Source organism: Myotis daubentonii, chromosome 4, assembly GCF_963259705.1.
Source record: "Myotis daubentonii chromosome 4, mMyoDau2.1, whole genome shotgun sequence".
In the NCBI taxonomy this organism is placed as follows: domain Eukaryota; kingdom Metazoa; phylum Chordata; class Mammalia; order Chiroptera; family Vespertilionidae; genus Myotis; species Myotis daubentonii.
In genome coordinates this window covers 24605890-24627196 of record NC_081843.1, presented here as the reverse complement: position 1 = coordinate 24627196, position 21307 = coordinate 24605890, and the positions used below count along the sequence as shown (strand labels likewise).

General features: G+C 38.2%; 1 protein-coding gene across 7 annotated transcripts in view; it reads right to left on the bottom strand.

The window, feature by feature from the left end:
* The window catches only part of MRTFB (myocardin related transcription factor B), a 198197-nt gene that overhangs the window by 126191 nt on the left and 50699 nt on the right, over positions 1-21307 (bottom strand). For 6 of the 7 annotated variants that reach the window (XR_009452560.1, XM_059693213.1, XM_059693212.1 and 3 more), the window contains 2 exons: positions 13260-13476; positions 4260-4322 (listed from right to left, as the gene is read on the bottom strand). Coding sequence is in view for 6 of the 7 variants with exons in the window: in XM_059693213.1 (XP_059549196.1) it covers positions 4260-4322; positions 13260-13413 (217 nt within the window). In the remaining variant the exon portion in view is untranslated. Of the gene's footprint in view, positions 1-4259; positions 4323-13259; positions 13477-21307 lie in introns of those variants that run through there. The other variant, XM_059693210.1, reaches the window with a different exon arrangement.

Here is a 21307-nt window from a genome sequence, read left to right as displayed (position 1 = left end):
CATATTTATTGAAAGGAAAAATCCACATATTGTCGGGCAGCACAGTTCAAACCTGTGCTTTTCAAGGGCCAATTGTATTGTCCAAAACCACCGAACTCCAAAATTCAAAGTTTAGAACTAAATTCTTGAATTTTTTTTAAAAAAATTGATTTGAGAGAGAGCGGTACTGAGAGAGAGAGAGCGGTACTGAGAGAGAGAGAGAGAGAGAGAGAGAGAGAGAGAGAGAGAGAGAGAGAGAAACAATTTCTTGTCCCACCTATATATGCATTCATTGGTTGATTCTTGTATGTGTCCTGACTGGGGATGCAACCGTGGTCTGTGGGGATGACACTCTAACCAACTGAGCTACCTGGCCAGGGCTTAGATTTCTTTAAATTTCAATTTGTTTAATCCTAACTCGATCTGATTGGTGTAAGTTTATATTCCTTTATCTAGAAAATTCTACAAATTTATAATATTTGGGTGTCCAAATAAAATCTTCAACTTTTTGAAGGTGTAAGCATTTTGTTTCTGTTGAGTGTTCAGAAGGCATTCAGCAATCAATCAAGCAGCTACTCTACTTCTATGAACAAATAAATAAACAAGCACGCAATTATGTAACCAGAGATTTCACTAATTTATCAGCTAGTTGCTATTTAACCAAATACCGTTTATTTGAAAAACGAAGAGACTAGCTAACAGAAATAGCCAGAGAAAGAAAAATCTGTGTTAGAAAAATATACTATTAGAAAAGTAATACTTTCTCATCATATATATTTTTACATCAATCAAGAGCCACACAATTTTTAGCACATTCAGTAACTAAGTTACTAAGCAACTTATTGTTTCACATTTGTTTCCATTTTATTTTACTAAGAGACCTCTGAAATATCCTAGGTTTCTGAAAAGTTATTTGATTATATATATATTAAAATGAGTTTTATTTTTACTACTGATTTTGAGCTTAGTTGAAATCATATATCAATTTACTTGCCTGAGTCTGATTTTTAAATTTGTTCAAAAGATATTATAATCCTACAATGAGATATCAAATCATAAGACATTTTTCACTGTGAAAGGACTCTTTCAATAGCTAAAACTTTGCACATTCATCCACAGGACTAACTCATTGAAAGGGAACGTGCAAAGAAGGAAATAAACCATACAAAATTCCCCGATAAACCCAATCCTTCGAATGAGGAATGGTATTCAACCTCTGAAACTTCATACATGCTACTCATAGACTTCAGACTCAGATAACCACGAGGCTGCAGCATTTAAGGCCAACTATAAACCAAATAAGTCCTAATTACCCATTTCCTTAAGCTGTCTAGGCTCCAGATCTCTTGGGTTCTGACCTTCTCATTTATTTTTAGGAGTATATTCTTTTTTTTTTTTTAAAGAAATATATAATAATACACAGTAAAATATTTTAGACTTTTCAGATTAGTTGAAAACAACTTATAGATCTGCCCTCACTCCAGCAACTTTAAAGCCTCATCTAAACAACTGCCATCACACCAAGATTTCACAAACTATCCTACCACACTAGAACTGTTTCTGTTTTCACATATTCCAAAGGTCATTGTGAGACAAGTAATCATATGCATATTTGCATGTATGCTTGTTTTGTAAAAAATCGTTTCTGAATTTAGTCTATTTCTTTGTTAAATAATTGTGTTAATAATGAAAAATTTAATTTAGTAATATGGTTATGATATAGATTTCCTGGAATCAAAAAGAGAAGAATTTAAAAGACAACTCACAGCAAGAAATTTCTTTCAACATGACAAATTAACTGTTTTATCACTTCAAAATACCAAAAGTCTTCAGTATAGTACTTATCATATACATCAAATGTCTTGAAAGAGTCTCAGCAACCATATCTACTATACTAATCCTTCAGAACAAGTATATAAGGAGAAAAATCTGTAAATCAGTTCTCGATGACAGAGCGTTTGTTTAGGAGTTTACCAAATGGAATGACCTTGCTGGAATTCCTTCAAGCAGCCTGTGAAAATGTCAGAACGGAGTCTGTTTTGGAGGTCATAGTCCCTAGAGAGCTCTGAGTTTTGGCCTGTTTGTCTTTTCACATGCTTTAATATTTGAAAATCATTCCTTGTAGACACTGACTGATGCCCAGGGAATGCTAGGATTGTGGGAACTGGCAGTACCAACAAGAGAGACGAACTTCATGGGAAATCAGTGCCTACTACATTTGCCTTCTCAGCTCTCATCAGGTAAGTTGCTCTTCAAATGTTACGAAGGCACACAGTGACGCATTAAAAAATTGCATGTCATTCTGACGTCTTTTTTTTTTTTTTAAACAGTAGACTTTATTTTATTTTTTATTTTTTTATATCTTATTGATTTTTCACAGAGAGGAAGGGAGAGAGATAGAGAGCTAGAAACATCGATGAGAGAGAAACATCGATTAGCTGCCTCCTGCACACCCCCTACTGGGGATGTGCCCGCAACCAAGGTACATGCCCTTGACCGGAACCGAACCTGGGACCCTTCAGTCCACAGGCTGACACTCTATCCACTGAGCCAAACCGGTTAGGGCCATTCTGACGTCTTTTAAAAAAAAAGTAGAGCTTGTGGAAAATGGTGACAAAATTACAAGTATTATTGAAAGAAACACAAAGTTGTAAAACACCATGGCGGAAACCTGAAAAACTATATTCACTTAGTATGAATTAAAATATTGCATTTTCAAAACACACATACTAATAAAAAAGTTATAGTGTGCTAAATATTTACCTACACTGTCCTAAATACTTGACTTATATGAACACATTTAATCCTCATGGCAACCCTAAGAAGCAGGTATTAGCATGATCCCTGTTTTGCAGATGAAGAATCAAGGCAAAGAAAAGAAATTGAATTTGTGTAAATTCACATAAGTAGTGATGTTTTAGCCAGGATCCAGACTCACACAGGGTGGCTGCAGAGTTGGTGCTCTCCATCACTGTGCCTCTTCATGGTACATTTCCATCAAGCATGTAATGCTGACTAACTGGAACATGGACTAGTGATGTGCTATTTACTATAAATGCTTTATTTCATTTAACCCCCAATAACCTATGTGGTACATCTAACATGATTCTTATTTATAGATGAGAGACAGGATCTGTGTGGCCTGACACCACATACCTAGAGCAATGGAACAGGCTGTAGGCTTGACTCTGCAGACCTCCTTAAAACTAGGTTTTCCTTGCTCTCAGTTATTGGTAAGAATCATCTCTAAATTAATTTTCTGTATATAGTTAAGGGAATTATTTTCAAAGATCAATGTGTCCAACAATTTAATGAGAATAGTCTAAATTTTAAATTGCCAATATTATACTAGAGGCTTAAAATCTAAGAATTATTTTAAGGTAACTGAAACATGATCATTCAATAAATTTTTTCTACTCTTGAATTTTTTTAATACTTTGGGGGAACTGAATATTCTGATATGTAAACTTTTCTTTTATATAGGACCTGATGTGGTTTGATTAAGTAGTCCAATTAATAAACTTAATTGCTCTGTTGGAATCTAGGCTTCTGTCAAAGACGGTCTTCTATTTTGTGGCCATAAATACCAGATTTGCAGAGTGCTGACTAATTCTAACATTTGTTACTTCTTAAACTTAGCCTACAAAAAGCAATTGCTTTTCTTATTATATCTTTATTAAACAGAGAGGCCGTATGTCAAAAATTTAAGTTGGTAAAACAGACACCCAACTATTAACATTTTCTTAATGAAAGTAATAACATAAGTGACCAAAAATTACATGAATAATTTGGGCTTAAAAAAAAAAGCTAAAATACTGTCTTTAAACTGATAGTCTAATGCTATTATAAAAATGTTAACACATACTTGCCAACCCTTGAAAACAATGAATAGGAAGATATGGCATATTCTAAATTAGATACATTATTTTTTAGGATAACACAATTTTAGTCAATTTCTCTTTTCTTTTCAATATGGGGGAATGTCTGACTAATTGAGTGAGCTGGCACGTATGTTTAATAATATATCTGTGAGGAATGTATTAAATAGCGACATTACTAATTCCTACCTATGGAAAATTCCATCGGTTAACTGAGATGGAAGTTACCTTCTATTCTTTCTGTTTCTGCTGCCCAATGGATAGCACAAGGCAAGTGATAATGCGATATAAGAACACATGATGCAATGAGGGAGGGCAGCCAGATAAAGACACATGGGCTGAAAGCTACCACACGGGTATTACAATAAGCATACCATAACACAGACAGCGTCTGAGACTTACCCATGCTCACAGACTGAGTCAGCAGAGGAGACTGGAGTCCTGACTCCCAAAAGACTATACTTCCTGTTAATAATAGTGAGGGCAGCAGGTGAGGGTAGCCAACAATATGGATTATTTAAAGGAGTTAGAAAAACATTGACTATGATATTTACTAATTAGTCTGGGTGATTATTAACTACAAATCCAAGAGAAAATTCCAATACATTTGTTATTCCAACATATTTGTCTTGTTGCTTTCTGTCACAATAATATTTTATTACTGATGTCTTAAAATAAAATAACAAAGGAAGAAAAATCATCATGGATCACTTTTTCCCCAGTACATGCCCTGTATCTATCCTTTCTTGTCCTTTTTAGCTAGAAAGAGGTGATTTGGGTTGGGTTAGATGGCTGCCATAAGTTAAAAAAAAAGCACTAACTTAATTTTAACGAAGTCTCTTGGCTCAGCACAAGGTCTGATTCAATTATTCAACTATAAATTAATTATTCAATTCAAAGTAGCCCTAAAAGGTCTAAGGAGCTAGGGGATTATAGTTGAGTAATATTTATTAACTAATCATTTATATTTTATGTTACCTTTTAAAATTGCTTCCTGAGAAACAGGAAACTGGTAACTCTAGAAAAGCTTTATATAAATTTCAGGCAAACATTTTTTAAGTTTAAGATAATTTTGTCTCATGTTGGATTAAACAGCTAATTACTATGTTCTAAATCTTACTTTTAATATAAATGTTAATTGCTGACTTTCTAAGGATATTTCTGCAAGAGGACACAGTTTAAAGACTGAATAAGTAACTCAAAATGAGGCCTCAGGGTGTTACATAACTGGGCCTATGGGCTTGCTGATGCACTTTTGAAGCTGCAAGCTTCATCTACCCTCTCAGCGATAACCAAAACACACCTATGTTAGTTCTGAACATGCCAGCTACAAATGGCAGGCTGTAAATTAATGCCCACCCTCCTCTCTCTCTCTCATCACACACACACACTGCTTGGATGTATTCAGCAATGCATTGAAGCAAACTAAATCCTCAGTAATAGCAAAACTACCTACATAAGAAACCCAGAGTAGGCGAGAGAAGGTGGACAGGGTTATAGGTACTTATTTACACTGTGAAATAAAACATGCTATTTAATAGCAGGCTTTATAAAGCCCATTTTGAAAGGCAGCACCTCACCTTTAAGATACTTATATAGCTTTTTTCCTTCAGAAAGGTTCAATAGATTGTCACTAACAAAAACAGTATGAGAGCTGCCACAATTAATCGAGAACTTCATTTGCAGTTGTCAAGAGGTTCATAGTTGGCTTTTAAATTTTATACTTGTGGTTAGTATAAATCCTTACACCCAATTTTCAAAAAACTATTCAAAACTAACTACAGAAAATATTTAAATGTATTTATCTTCTAAGTGTAAATATTCTTAAGTAACTCCTGAAAACAGAAAAAGAAATCATCTAAATCTATCAGAATATTTATTAATATCTTTGAGAATCACTTTAAATATTCAAGATCCTAAATATGCTAACAGTAAAGCAAATGACAATTATATAGAAAATTATTCATTTCTATTACCTCCAGTTGTAGAAAGGGAAAGCAAGAATCCATAGTTCCCTTTCTTGGCTTTTTAGCTTTTTATTTCTCTCCCATTTATGACACTACTAGAGGCCTGGTGCACAAATTCATGCACAGATGGGGTCCCTCGGCCTGGCCAGCGGTCAGGGTTGATGGGGAGAGGGGTTGCGGCCTGCTGGGGGAGGGACTGCAGGAGGTTGGCCCCAGCAGCAAGCTAAGGCAAGGCTGATTCCACAAGGAATTGGGCTCCTTCTTCCCTCCTGTCTGGGTCCAGGGTGCGGGTGAACCAGATTCGGGGCTGTCAGGGCACCAGCAGCAAGGTCTGGGTCAGTGCACGTCATAGGTCATAGCTACTGCTAGCTGTCCAGTCATTCCAGTCGTTGGGTGGTAACGGTCACTTAGGCTTTTATATATACAGATGAGAATTTTATGCCTGGCTGTCTGCTCCAGAGAAAAATAGGTATATCCTCTCCTTCCCTCACCAATCTCCAGTAGGCCATGCCAGCTCCTGTGCATTCTAAGGAACAGGCTTGTGCTCAAGACAAATGCTCACCACCTGTGGACTGCCTGTAAGCCTAACAGGTTAATGAGGAGTGGGGAATTGTTCTCAAAGTAAAACCAAAAGGAAAGACCCACTGTAAACATGTGTCATTTATTTTCTATGGTACAAGGCCGGCAGGTTTTTTGGCTGGGTGAGGCAAAGTTCATCTGACTGTTTGCAAATGTATTAATCCCATATTGGAATCACCATGTATTTCCTTGTGCAACACACTTTTGAATAAATTATTTTCTTTCTACTAAGAACAAGAGATGGTCTAAAATTATTCAGTGTGATACATTTAATGGATGAAAATCTTAAGAAAAAAAATTTCAATATGGGACTAAAGTTAAAAAATCTAACAACTGTAGTAACTAGTAATAACAAAATTTAAAGTAAGAATAACAGTCTCTCCTCTTCACTGAGGCCTAAAACATGCTATTTCATAATAATACAGTTTCTAAAAGTCGGTTAATTGAGGGAGAGGAAGGTGGCAGATGCTTATTTTCCACGTACTTGACACTACTGACAGCTGGCCTGTGGTATATCTGTGGCCATGTTAACATGATTGAACCTCATCTTCAGAGACATATCAAAAAATACTGAAATATCAAAACAGTTTTATAAAAGGGGAATCTATATCCTCTTACTTTATGATATTGCTGGCCATGACTTAAAAGCTTAATTCATCAACCAGCATACATTAGTCTTGCAAATGGCCTCATGAATGAAAAGCTGCTTCTTCATGGTCTCATCTAGGTGTGGATCCTGGCAAAGGAGCCACAGCTTTTTCAGGTATATTGTCTTCATCAACTTTGCCTTTCCCTCCTTTTATAAAGCTACACTCAAGCTATAGCACCTGAGCTTTTCCTAGCCTATCTGGGTGATATGCAAATTAACCATCACTCTGTCACAAAGATGGCGGCGCCCAGTCCTCTCAGCCCCGCAGGAGTCCCCCAGTCCCGGGGGGGCGGCTACTAAGAGTGGGCAGTGTGAGCATTCCGCGCCCAGCCACGGATGGGCCTCTGGCCAGGCTGGGGCGCGGATGGGCCTCTGGGCCACAGAGAGCCTCTGGGCAGTGGGCACGGAGTGGCCAGGCCCTGCAGAGAGCTACTGGCACACGGATTCATGTGCAGGGCTACTAGTTTAAACAATAAAAGAACTAACTGTCCCCCTGACTAATTTCCCTCATCTAAAGGAATGTTAACACATTGCAGACCAGTAATTTTATTGCTAGCTTTACCCAGTGGCCAGATAAGTTTCTATTGAGTGAAGACAAAAAACATTTTACATAAATGTTAAAGGCACACTTTCAAATTAAATACCCATTGCATCTTGAAGTTATTTATTACATGTTCTTACAAGCTAATATCTTTTAAAGTATGATTGGTCACAAATCTTAGAGCAGAAAACATGAGAATTCTCATGATCCGTCCGCAATGTGTTATTACTGAAACATGAAAATGAGTCTAATGTGTATAAAATGTCAAAACAAAGTTCAACATCCATGTGTATGCACTGTCTTAGTAAAGGTACATTATTTATGCATTTCTGTATATCCACTTTCTTTTATGAAGGACTCACTTGTTGGTAAGAGTTAACTTCCTAAATGGTTGCCTTACTTTTGAAGTGCCACTAACTAGAATTATTTTGGCCACGTTCAAGGGTAAAGGAAACCCTAGCTTATCTTTACTAAACATCTTTCATGTTTAGTCCAGTAGTGGGAATATTCTGCCACTCTACTACCACTGCCAACATAAATATTAATAAAAAATAAGGGGAGATCCTGGAATCATTACTTAAATGTCAAGTTCAAGTAAAGTTTATTTATAAAATTTTTGGTGACATAATCCTTTTACACACTAAGCCCAAATTGAAATGTCGTCATTTTTCCCCAACAGAAAAGAAAATAATTCTAACAAGTGAAATTCAAATACTTAGGAATAACAATAAAATACAACCATCAAGAAAATATCTAAATCTGATTATTTCAAAATATTTTAACCATATTTTGTATTAATTAATTTTTAGGCTAATACCTACATTTTGAATATGATATGATTTAAACAAGGCATTAAGAAGACCTAAAAAGTGAAGAATAAACTTGAAAAATTCATTAAGGTAAAAAAGTTATGGTTCTCCCATCTATATGTATTTATGTGGTTCTACAGTACTTACCTAACTGCAATAAAAACTTAGATTTCTGATAGCTGTACAAGGATTCCATTTATGCTTTGTAATATATACACAAATTAGGCTAATGTATCATAAACCTAAAATTGGTGTATGCCTAAATATAAGGTAAGGATTTTAACTTCCTGAAGTCAGTTGTTAGAAAAAAGAAGATTCTCTTATATTTGAGTCCTTACACAGTATCTCATATTCTAAGAGGCTCTTTCATTTACTTAATATTAAACAATAAAGTATTTGAGAAAAATGCATTAGCTATGGAAAACAATATGGAGGTTCCTAAAAAATTATGAAGAGAGTAGAACGTTTATTTGTAAAGGTATATGTACCCCTATGTTCATTGCAGTATTATTCATTGTAGCATATTTCAACACATGGAAACAACTAAAGTGTCCTATAGATGATGGAATTAAGAAGATGTGGTACATATATACAATGTGATAATACTCAGCCATAAGAAAAGATGAAACACTGCCATTTGTAACAACATGGATTGATCTTGAGACTATCATACAAAGCAAAATAAGTCTGACAAAAAAAAGTCAAGAACCACATGATTTCACTCATATGTGAGATATAAAACTGAAAGTAACAAATGAACAAACAAAAACCCAGAGACACAGACAGCAGTATGGTGCTTAGCAGAGAGAAAGCGGACTGGGGGAGAGGTAGTTAAGGGGGTCAAATATATGGTGACGCAAGGAGATCTGACTTTGGATGGTAAACACACAATGCAATATACAGATGATGTGTCACAGAATTGTACATGTGAAACCTATACATTTTTATTAACTAGAGGTCTTGTGCCTGAAATTTGTGCACTTGTGTGTGTGGGGGGGGCGTGTCCTTCAGCTGGACCTGGGCCCCCAGCACTTGGGGAATGTCTGACTGCTGCGGAGGCAGGAGAGGCTCCCACCACTGCCACTGTGCTCGCCAGCCATGAGCCCGGCTTCTGGATGAGTGGCAGTCCCGCTGTGGGAGCGTACTGACCACCAGGGGGCAGCTCCTGCATTGAGCGTCTGCCTCCTGGTGGTCAGTGCACGCCATAGTGACTGATCATTCTGCCATTCAGACGATTTGCATATTAGCCTTTTATTATATAGACTAGAGGCCCGGTGCACAAAAATTTGTGCACTCGGGGGGGAAAGGGTGCTCCTCAGCCCGGCCTGTGCCCTCTCGCAATCTGGGACGCCTCGGGAGAGAACAACCTGCTGGCTTAGGCCTGCTCCCGGGTGGCAGAGGGCAGGCCCAATCCCTAGGTGCAGCCCCTGGTCGGGCTCAGAGCAGGGCTGATTGGGGAGTTGGGGCACCGCCCCCTGTCACACTGATCCTGGTGCCGGGAGGCCTCGAGGCTCCGCTGATCCTTGGTGCTGGGAGGCATATTACCCTTTTACTATATAGGATAGAGGCCTGGTGCACGGGTGGGGGCCGCCTGGTTTGCCCTGAAGGGTGTCCTGGATCAGGGTGGCGGTCCCCACTGGGGTGCCTGGCCAGCCTGGATGAGGGGATGATGGCTGTTTGCAGCTGGTCACACACCCTTCAGGGTGGGGGTCCCCACTGGGGTGCCTGGCCAGTCTGGGTGAGGGGATGAGGGCTGTTTTCAGGCTGGCGGGTGACTGAAGCTCCCAATCGCTCCTTTTTTTTCCTTTTTTTTTTTATTCTGGGCCAGCTTTAGCTCTGAGGCTTGGCTCCAGCTCTTAGGCCTCCGCTGCTGAAAGCAGGTATCTGATTTGTTTGGATTCTATAATCGAAACACTGTTTCAACTCCAGCTCTGAGATCCCGGCTGGCTGAAAGCAGGTTTCTGGGGTTTTGTTTAGCTTCTATATTTGTAACAATGTTTCAAACTGCAAGCTCAGAGGCCGGCAGTGGCAGGCGGGGAACATTGGAGTCCTCCGTCACTGAAGCAAGCAAGCCTCATGTTCGCTTCAAGCTGACTGGCTGCCAGCCGCCATCTTGGCTGGCAGTTAGTTTGCATATTGCCCTGATTAGCCAATGGGAAGGGTAGCAGACGTACAGCTAATTACCATGTTTCTCTTTTATTAGATAGGATGTCACCCCAACAAATTCAACTCAAAAAATGTTTTAAATCAATTTCATTAGAAGCTGGTTTTAGGACAGAAATACCTTAATAGAATAAAAATAAAAGTGGGGAAAAATCAACACATTAATTATTCCTAGGTTATAACCTTAAAATTAAAGTGTTGGATGTTGTTACAAAGACTTTCAAAACTGCTTTAAAAAAAGTAATCAAATAGCATTCTCTCAGAAAAAAACACAAGTTAACAGTTGCTACTAGAGGGGAAGCAACTGGATGGCTAAGGGACAAGACTGGGAGGGTGACCTATTTTTCACTGTTTATCAATTTGTACCTTTTACTTTTTAAACTCTGTGAATGTATTACTACTAAAAACAAAAGGGAGGGGATTAAATTCAGAAACAGAAACTATAGCCCCATAAAATGTTGTAAATCACAGATTAAAACTTGAGTAATTATGTTATCGAGATCATGAATACATAACTATAAGACACACACAAGAAAATAAAACAAAAAACTGCAGCCCCGCTGTTTTGTAAATGGCACCTGTGGTCTACACATAAAATCTTCAATGTCAGATTATGCATGCATTCAACAACTGCTGTAACTTAAACAAAAGAGACAGAAATGAAGATGCACCCTGGATTTTCATGCTAATTGGATGATGCAAAGAGGATAAAAACACCACAAAGATTCATGGATAGCGTTTGAGCAGGTTGGTTTTATAAAATATAAGCATGGATTAAAGCAATTCTTCTATATTATTGTACTGCTTCATAAAATGTGACTTGAATTATATATATGTAACTAAATTAAAAAATTAAAACTTTTACCATTTCATCAACCTCCCTAAAAGTTTATAAGGGGAGACCACCTTGTATTTGAGTTTACCTTATATTCAGGCATACATATTCAAGAGAACATTCTTATAAGATAATGTGGTGAGCTGAATCAAGTAAATCTCCAGAGTATAAACTTATTTCACACACTTCACTTCTCTCCTCTGCTATATATGACCATCTTTTTGAGCAATTGTATATTAGGGCAATTTCATAACCAATCAACCCTCTTTGTTTTTGCAGATAATAATTTGAACATTATTATACGGATACAAGTGTACTGTGTAAGTTTGATCACATTTAGTTATGTTTCAGAAAATGCGGTTATTCTCTCTCAGACACTAAGATAAAGCTAGGCCTTTAATTGATGGAAGGTTCTAAAGCCGTCATCCATCCATCATCCACAGCTTCATGAAGGCTTTGAGAGTACCTTAGCCAAAATATTGCTGTATACGAATTAAACTGCACAAGGGTTGTGCCTAACAAGTATCAGATACAAGTATCAGATATCGTATTGAAGGGAGAACAAGTTATACTCCAAAGACATATACTAGTAGTAGCGTATATCTTTTATCCATTTTCCTGAATAAGATAAGGCCAATAATGAAAAGAATTGGGAAATACTCAGAACCCAGAAAAATAAATAACAAGGAAGTGTTCTACAGAGAACCAGTTTTATTTCTTCTGGCTTTTAAAATTAAATTAAAAAATATATTTGGGACTATAACACGCATCAGAACTGAGGAAAGCACAGTAAATCCAGTTGAAATTCTTAACCCCGCACTTTTATTATGCATACTTAGTGTGTTTACAAATTTTAATAGTTTATATTTGCTAGTTTTATGTTTTAAGTATTAAGAATATGTTATATCATCTCTATTAATTTACGTTAAAAATTGGCAGTACAATGGGGCCTTGACTTACGAGTGTCCCGACTAACGAGTTTTTCGAGATACGAGCCGTCTCTTGGCCGATTTTTTGCTTTGAGTTGCGAGCTAAAATTCGGGTTACGAGCCAACTTCAGATACCCCACCGCTAGTTGGCGTTGCGAACGTCACAGTGAACGCCACAACATCATCCTAGCATCACGTGTCTCACCCGTTCACTTTTTGATTTGACATTCGAGTAATTTGAGTTACGAGCTCCATCACGGAATGAATTAAACTCGTAAGTCAAGGCCCCACTGTATTGTGTTTTTGGAAACTCTGAGATGTCTCTGTAATCAATGAAAATTTCGTGAACAGATAACCAATTAATAGAAAATATTCATTTTGTATCCAATGATGAGCCAGCCAAAGACTGAAAATATGGCCATATCTAACACTCATTAAAATAAAAATACTCAAATAAAACATTCTTGTTTTCTTAGTGATTATTACGATAGCACAAATTCTGCCAATTCTGAAATTAAGGTGCAACACATTGGAGATGGGGAAATTGGGAGGAGAACCTATTTAATTCCACAAATCTATCTTCCCTGGAGAAAGCCACTTTCCAATACCATTCAGCACAGAAAGCCACTTTCCAATACCATTCTAGCATGAAATCTTCTGCTAGTGCTAAAATGGTTGCATTTAAAGCTCATTTCCAAAGAGAATGCTGCTACTAAAGATAATGGGGAAATAATGGAAGAACTGGATGGAAAGTGAAATTCTGCCTATTACTCAAAACAAAGAAGTTCCCCTATGAGGTTCTCTCCTGTGTGACAAACTGCCAATGTAACTGGCAACAGCAACAACAAAATTACTAACAAAGAGAAATAATCTGGGCTCACAAAGTCTAAATCAAATCAAAGTCCCCAATGCACATGCTGAAGAACTCACCATTCTTCCGTTCGTTCAGAGGGGGTAAGTACTGACTGGACTGCAAGGAGAGTTCCTGGAATTCGTGGGCAACAGCTTCACTTTGAGGACTTGGAGCAAGATGGGCTAAAGGTCCCAATTCATCCTCAGGGTCTAGTGCCCCTGTGTGATCCATTGTGTTCCAGCCACTGGCAACGGGGAGTCCGAGACACCTCTTAAATGTGGTCTGTTGAAGAGACTGTCAAAATAAAGAATGTGTAAGTATGTGGTACATTTATTTTTCTTCAATTTGCACAAAAGTATTAAAATGGGATCCCTTAGTACTAGTTCAGTTTCCCTGCTATGCGGCAGTTGCCCTCTCTGGACCTCAGGTTCTTGTACAACACACAGGAACAATATGTTTCCCATCTAACAACTAGGTAAGTAAAAGCTGCAAGTATTCTGTATGATATTTTGGACAGTTTAAAGACAAGTTACAGTTACTGGTGTCATTACTTAAAGATTTTAATGCAACCTAAAATGAGACAAAGTCAACTAAAGCTGATGAAAATAAAAAAGCAGTCTGGCTTGAAAATCTATTTTAACTGCTACAAATTAACCTGATTGACAGAGAAATCAATAATTGAAGCACCAAAGACAAGATAAAAACCCTAAATATGTGACACTGGCTTAGGAACTGAGCGGTGGGCAGCAAAAACAAACTGTTACTGAAAGCTAGAAGGATGGCCGTCCATACCATTCAGTGGCAAAACATTTGATAAAACTGTTGACTGCTTAGTAGCGTTTCATACCACAGTTTGTTTATTCATTCATCTATAGGTGGACACTGGATTGTTTACAGTTTTTACCTATTAGAAAATAAAGATGCTATGAACATTCCTATACAAGTATTTTTTTTTTTTTTTGAGAGAGAGAGAGAGAGAGAGAGAGAGAGAGAGAGAGAGGAAGGAAGGGATAAAGACAGAGAGAAACATTGATGTGAGGGACACCTCGACTGGTTGCCTCCTGCACACGCCCTGGTCAGGGCCGGGGATCGAGTTGCAACAGAGGAATGTGCCCTTGACCAAAACTGAACCCGGAAGGAACCCTTCAGTCCAAGGACAGATGCACTATCCACTGAGCCAAAACTGCTAGAGCTCTTGTACAAGCATTTATATGGATACATGCTTTCACTTCTCTTGGGCAAATACCTAGGAATGAAAGGGCTAAATCATATGGCAGCTGCATGTTCAGATTTTAAAGAAACTGACAACCTGTTTTTTAAAGTGGTTGTGCCATTTTACATTCTTACCAGCAGTGAATGAGAGTTCTACTTTCTAACCAACACTTGATTATGATCAATCTTTTATTTTAGTTATTTTATTTTCATATTTAAAATTAGATGGTTTATTTTCTTATTATTTTGAAAGTTCTTTATATATCCTGAACAATAGTCCTTTATCAGCTATGTAATTTGCAAATATTTTCTCCAAGTCAATGCCTTATTTTACTATACTCTTAATAGTGTTTTGTAAAGAACAGATGCTTTGAATTTGATGAAGTCCAATTTTATCAATTTTTTCCTTTATAAAACATGTTTTTAGTGTTGAAGCTAGGAAATCTTTGATTAACCCAAGGTCACAAAGATTAGCTCGTGTTTTCTTTTAGATATTTTATAGTTTTTGTTTTACATTTAAGTCTATGATCCACTTTGGGTTAATTTTTAAATATGTTGTGATATCTGAATCAAAGTTTTCTGGGTTTTTTTTTTTTGGCATAAGGACATCTGATTGTCTCAGCACCATTTGTTGAAAAGGTAATCTTTTCTTCACTAAATTGCCTTGGCACCTTTGTTGCAAGTCAACTGACCATGTATATGTGGATCGATTTCTTGACTCTATATTTAGTTTCCAGAAAGGAGAGAACCACAAAAGAGGAACCCCTAAATTCTGTGTATAAACTCTGCCCAAGCCTCTGGTTGACCCCTAAATTATGCACATACAGGGCAGGCTCCCAATAGCCCAACTAAGGCAAAAAGAATATAACCGAGATTTCATAGAAAAGACGGTGTTTGCAAAAGTGAATTCAGTAAAGTTAACTGTGTGTTAAAATACAGCAATACTCCTGAGAGGGAACCTTACAGAATCCAGAGTTTCTTATAACTACACATCCAGAATTCCACATCCAACAAAAATACCCTTTTTAAGTGAAGGCAAAATTGTCACCAGCAAACACATGCTACAAGTAATGCTAAAAGAATTTCTTCAGGCTGAAGGGCAGTGTTACCATATAGAAACTTGAATATTAGGAATGAAAAACATCAGAAACAGTAAACATGTAGATAAATACAAAAGATTATTTTTTTTCCTCTTCATCTACACTAATAAAAGAAAAACATGGTAATTGGTGTACAACCGCTACCCTTCCCATTGGCTAATCCCCCTGTCACTCACAGATTAGGGTCGAGATATGCAAATTAACTGGCAGCCAAGATGGCGGCCGGCAGCCAGGCAGCTGATGCGAACAGGGAGGCTTGCTTTCTTCAGTGATAGAGGACTCCAATATTCCCCGCCTGACTTGCCGGCCTCTCAGCTGCAATTCTAAGCAACTATGTTGCGAATAAAGAAGCTAAAAAAACCCCAGAAACCTGTTTTACTCAGTGGAGCTTCAGCCAGCCGGACCGCAACATTGTATCAAATACAGATGGTAAACAAAGGCCAGAAACCTGTTTTCAGCAGCCGAGGCCTCAGAGCTAAAGCTGGCCCAGAATAAAAAAAGAAAAAAAGGAGCGGTTGGGAGCTTCAGTCCCAGCCTGAAAACAGCCCTCAGCCCCTCTCCCAGACTGGCCAGGCACCCCAGTGGGGACCCCCACCCTGATCCAGGACACCCTTCAGGGCAAACCAGCCAGCCCCACCCATGCACCAGGCCTCTATTCTATATAGTAAAAGGGTAATATGCCTCCCAGCACCGGGATCAGTGGAGCCGTGAGGCCTCCCGGCACCGGGATCGGCGTGACAGGGGGCAGCGCCCAAACCCCCTGATTGCCCTGCAGCTCTGTGTGTGACAGGGGGCGGGGCCCCAACCTCCCCGCCCCCCACGGGCCCTGCTCTGTGTGTGACGGGGTAGAGCCATAACCTCCCCATTGGCCCTGCCCTGAGTGTGACAGTGGCGGCGCCCCAACCACCTGATCGGCCCTGCTCTATGGGTGTTAGAGGGCGGCGCCCCAACCCTCCCCGCCATGGGCCCTGCTCTGTGTGTGATGGGGTAGAGCCATAACCTCCCCATTGGCCCTACCCTGAGTGTGACAGTGGCGGCACCCCAACTCCCCTATCGGCCCTACTCTGTGAGTGACAGGGGGGAGCTCCTCAACTCCCTGATCAGCCCTGCTCTGTGCGTGACAGGGGGGAGCTCCCCAACCCCCTGATTGACCCTGCTCTGTGCATGACAGGGTATGGAGCCCCAACCCCCCTGATGGGCCCTGCTCTGTGCGTGACAGGGGGTGGCGCTGCAACCTCCCCATCAACCCTGCCTTGAGTGTGACAGGGGGCGGTGCCCCAACCCCCCAATCGGCCCTACCCTGAGCGTGACTGAGGGTGGCAGCACAACCTCCCAATCTGCCCTGCTCTGTGCATGACAGGGGAAGGCGCCCCAACTCCCCAATCGGCCCTGCTCTGAGCCCGACCAGGGGCTGCACCTAGGGATTGGGCCTGCCCTCTGCCACCTGGGAGCAGGCCTAAGCCAGCAGGTCTTTATCTCCCGAGGGGTCCCAGACTGCAAGAGGGCACAGGCCGGTCTGAGGGACCCCCCCCCTTCCCCCGAGTGCACAAATTTTTGTGCACCGGGCCTCTAGTTTCTTTAATATTATGATTCAAATAGAATTATAGCACTGTTATGGGGTTTATAATGATATATATGTAGTATAGATTTGTTTTTGTTCCCCTATTTTTTTCTAACTCCTGGTTTGATTACTCAAATGTTCTTATATTTCAAAAGACTGTGTAAATTCATAGAATAGCAATATTTTAACTGAAAGGTATCTTAGAGCCAAGGTCTAGTATAAGTGATTCTTAACCTTACTCACAATATCATAATCATTTGAGGAAAAAGAAATCCCTGATGGATTAGGGCAAGGAGGAGGATCTATAGAAATTTTGATACAATTGGTCTTGATAGAGTGATTCTAATGTGTAGCCAGGTTGAGACTCATTAATGTAGTAGAACCCCCTGCCCCCATTTTATAGAGAATAAGTCATCTGCCCAATTAGTGGGAAGAGAAGTCAGTAGCAAACTATTAAACCATGTGTGAAAAATAACAGAGTATAAGTAGGTATGAAGTGCTATTGGCACCTAAGAATTAAATGCCTACTTTTATTTGGGTAAACTAGGAAAGTCTTGAAGGGTAAATAGAAGTTGGTAGGGACGGAAATTTTTCTCATAGTGGTATGAACAGTTATCACCTAACAGCAACGGTTTGATGGGATCAGTGTAGAAAGGGCATAGCTTGTGGGTGGAGGGAGCAGAAGGTAAGCTGGTGTGGTAAGTTAAAGCACAATTGTGAAGTAATATGGACTCTATATAATCAGGTTGGTATTTTAGAAAGGTAATTCTGGCAGAGGTAGGTAACTAGTAAAATCTCTTGCTAAAATGCTGAAGGACTAAGTTAAGATGGTAGAAATGCAGAATAGGGAATAAATTCCAATTAACATTTAAGAGGCAAAATTTTAAGGCTTGATGACTGGCTAATTTGAAAAGGAAAATAAAGAATTGAGAGTAGTGAAGGCTTTTAGAACTGTGCAGTTGGAAAGCTGGAATGAGTAGTAGGGAAGATGAAAGTAAATTGAGTATCTACAGACCCCTTGGAGGGAGCTCTAAAAAAATGTGGCTAGAGATATAGGGATTTAATTTTGGGCAAGATACTTAACCTCTCAGGGGCTCAGTTTCCTAATTTAAAAAATGAAAATGACAAGTGAAAATAAGAAAAGGGTAGAATATTTACACATTTCTACTAAGCTTGGCACTACGCCTCACCTTTGCGTGCCTTAATTTCCCCTAATGACCTCTCTGTGGGTAGGTATTATTCTCATTTTACAGATGAAAACTAAGGCTTGGAAACATTAAACAAATTTGAGAGATTAACATCAACTTCAGAGCCCATATTCTTTCACAATAACACAATATTTATGTGCCAAAAACGCCAATAAGTTGGAGCAAATAATTGGGAGAGACAGAAATATTTGGGGGAGAGGGGAGTCATGAGAAAGAGGAAGATAAAGCTGTGAAAAGATCCATTTATACAATTTTTTAACATCCACACTGAAGGCCCCAGAGCATTAGGCACTGGAATGGGCACTGCACTGGGGTTCCACTCACAACTCAATCATATCCCTGTATCTCCTGGATGTCAAGACCAAGTCAATTAGGTAATTATAATGTAACATTAGTGCTTAACAGGAGTTAGTAAAACATGCTTGCTTCGTGACAGATGAAGGAAACCCTTTCCTTGTTCCAGTTTAGAAAATTCTCACAGTATAGCTATCTGGAATTAAACTCTGAAGCAGAAAAAAAAAGGAATCTACAGTCATAGATGTACTGAATATAAAAGAACGTTTCTGACATCAGATAAAAGTGTTTCAAATAAACAACTTCTAAGCAGGGGTTTTCTTTGTAGCAGCTGGATTTTTATATATCGCCATAAAATACAGAGCAAAAATGTTATAAGAATACCAAATTCTGAGAATACACTATATAGAAAAAGTTACATAAGTGTTCTATGCTTGAAGTGGCAGTTATAGTTCTAAAAAATGCCAGTGAGATGATTTATTTTTAACTTGTTTACTGTACATTTGTTTCAAATTAACATAACATGGAACAAATTCCATACTTAACATCTTCAAAATGATGCATTCTTAAGTACTACAACTAATACTTATGTAAACACTATTTCTGAAATATTCATTGTGATCCATGCATAAATAAAAATTTGAATTAGCAAAATTTAAAACACATGTGGCTTTCAAATTGCCATATAAAAAGATATAAAGAACTAGAAAATTTTATTAGTTCTCCAAGTAAAATGACCAAAACCCAAGTCTTTTAACAGCTTGAACAATTGCATTTTCCAAATTTATTAAAAATGAATGATTCTCAGAGAGTAAAGAACTGGTTGGAGAATTAATTTTAAGCTAAGATGATTTCCATATTTAGCAACTACTGGGTCAAAAAGGAACTCTAATTTTGTTGAACCACAAATTAGCATTTGATTTAAATGCTAAGAATATTTGTAAACATATTAAATGTTTTTAATATATGTTAAAAATAGTATGTATATATTAAAAATAATATATATACATATATATATTTCAGAGAGGAAGGAAGAGGGAGAGAAGGATAGAAACATCAGTGATGAGAGAGAATCATTGATTGGCTGCCTCCTGCACACTGCACACTGCGGATCAAGCCCACAACCCGGTCATGTGCCCTTGACTGGAATTGAACTCGGGAGTCTTCAGTCCACAGGCCGATGCTCTACCAACTGACCCAAACCAGCTAAGGCATAAATGTTTTATTTAACAGATAAAAAGTAAACTGCACTCCAATTTCCCAATTCTGTGAGACAGGGAAGAAAGGAGGATGGGAAAAGGAAACAAAGATGGAACGAGAGAAAGGAGAAGAGAAAGGCATACTAAAAAGAGGGAAATTTGTTTTCTAACTCTTTATTCTTTTTGATATTAGGAACCACTAGAATGTAAACAAAGATATTTTGCTAAATTCAAAAGTATTGCAAAATACATGAAAAAATCGAAGTTTAATTTACCTGCCCAAATTATTGTAACTAGTTAAGTAGCAGAGGTGGGACCATAAGTCCCCTACCTTGTAATCTAGTTTTTTGGTTTCTAATTAACCAGAAGAGAAACCCTATTATCTAAGGCAACCATGCCAGGTAGTTTGACGGTAAAACGAAAAAAAAATTAAGGTAAAGAGGAGTCATTAAAAATGATACTTAATTTTGAAACATTTTCCTTTAAATTAGACTGCATAAATGTCCATTTGTTTGCCAGTCTTCCAATATAGGGCCATGATTTTCTCTTTCTAGATGTGTCAGGACCTTGGCATAAACCATGACTATCTATAATTTCTAGTTTCCATTTCTTTAAAGTAGAACAAAACTTTAAAAGATTTTGAGCACAGAATGCATCAACATTTTTATAATTTTTTACCCAATATTTTTAGTTTCTTGCCTACACTCAATTCAAAAGTATTAAGTAATATGCCTCTATGTTCCCAAACATTTAACTTTTTTTGCATTCTTATTTCATCACTTTACATAATATTTAGTCAAACTACATAATTATGATTACTACAACTACTGGCATAAACAGATTTAGGAATAAACACAGCTGACTTTTGGTTAGCATACAACTTAGTGAGAACAGATGCATCACCAGACTTCAGTGTCATTTCCTAGCCATGACCATTCAGTATGTCCTAAGACAAGGGGATTGGAGAGAGTGGTAATCCAACAAACTGAACAAGTGGAGGATAGATAAGAGAGGTTCTTCCACAAAGCATTTTAAAGATTTATGTTGATGCCAAGGACATCTCAATTAGAAATTTGGGTCTTTTTAAAGTTTTAAAGTTTTCTGGAATCTGTTAACACAAATTACTACTTAGATATTATGTCATTACTATCTATCTTTATGCAAATGTGTTAATACTGTACTCTAAAATAACAGTTCAGAGTATACACCAAATAAAAGTTCACATTCAGAGTTTTGTAACAGCATACTAGTACAACTATGAACACATTTCAAACACTATTAGTTCAATATGAAATAATCTATTCTCACTGTATCATAGTCCTTCAAAATACTTGTGAATTCTTCTCTGTATTAAACATACAAATATCTATAACAAAAGCATAATATGTAAATTGACCAAACCGCTGAACAACTGAACGACCATCCAGATGACCTTCCGGACAATGCCAGGGCTGAGAGGGTGGCCGAGGCAGCCGGGGTTGTGAAGACCTACTCTTGCACAAATTTCGTGCATCAGGCCTCTAGTATATCATAAAATAGCAATTTTAATCA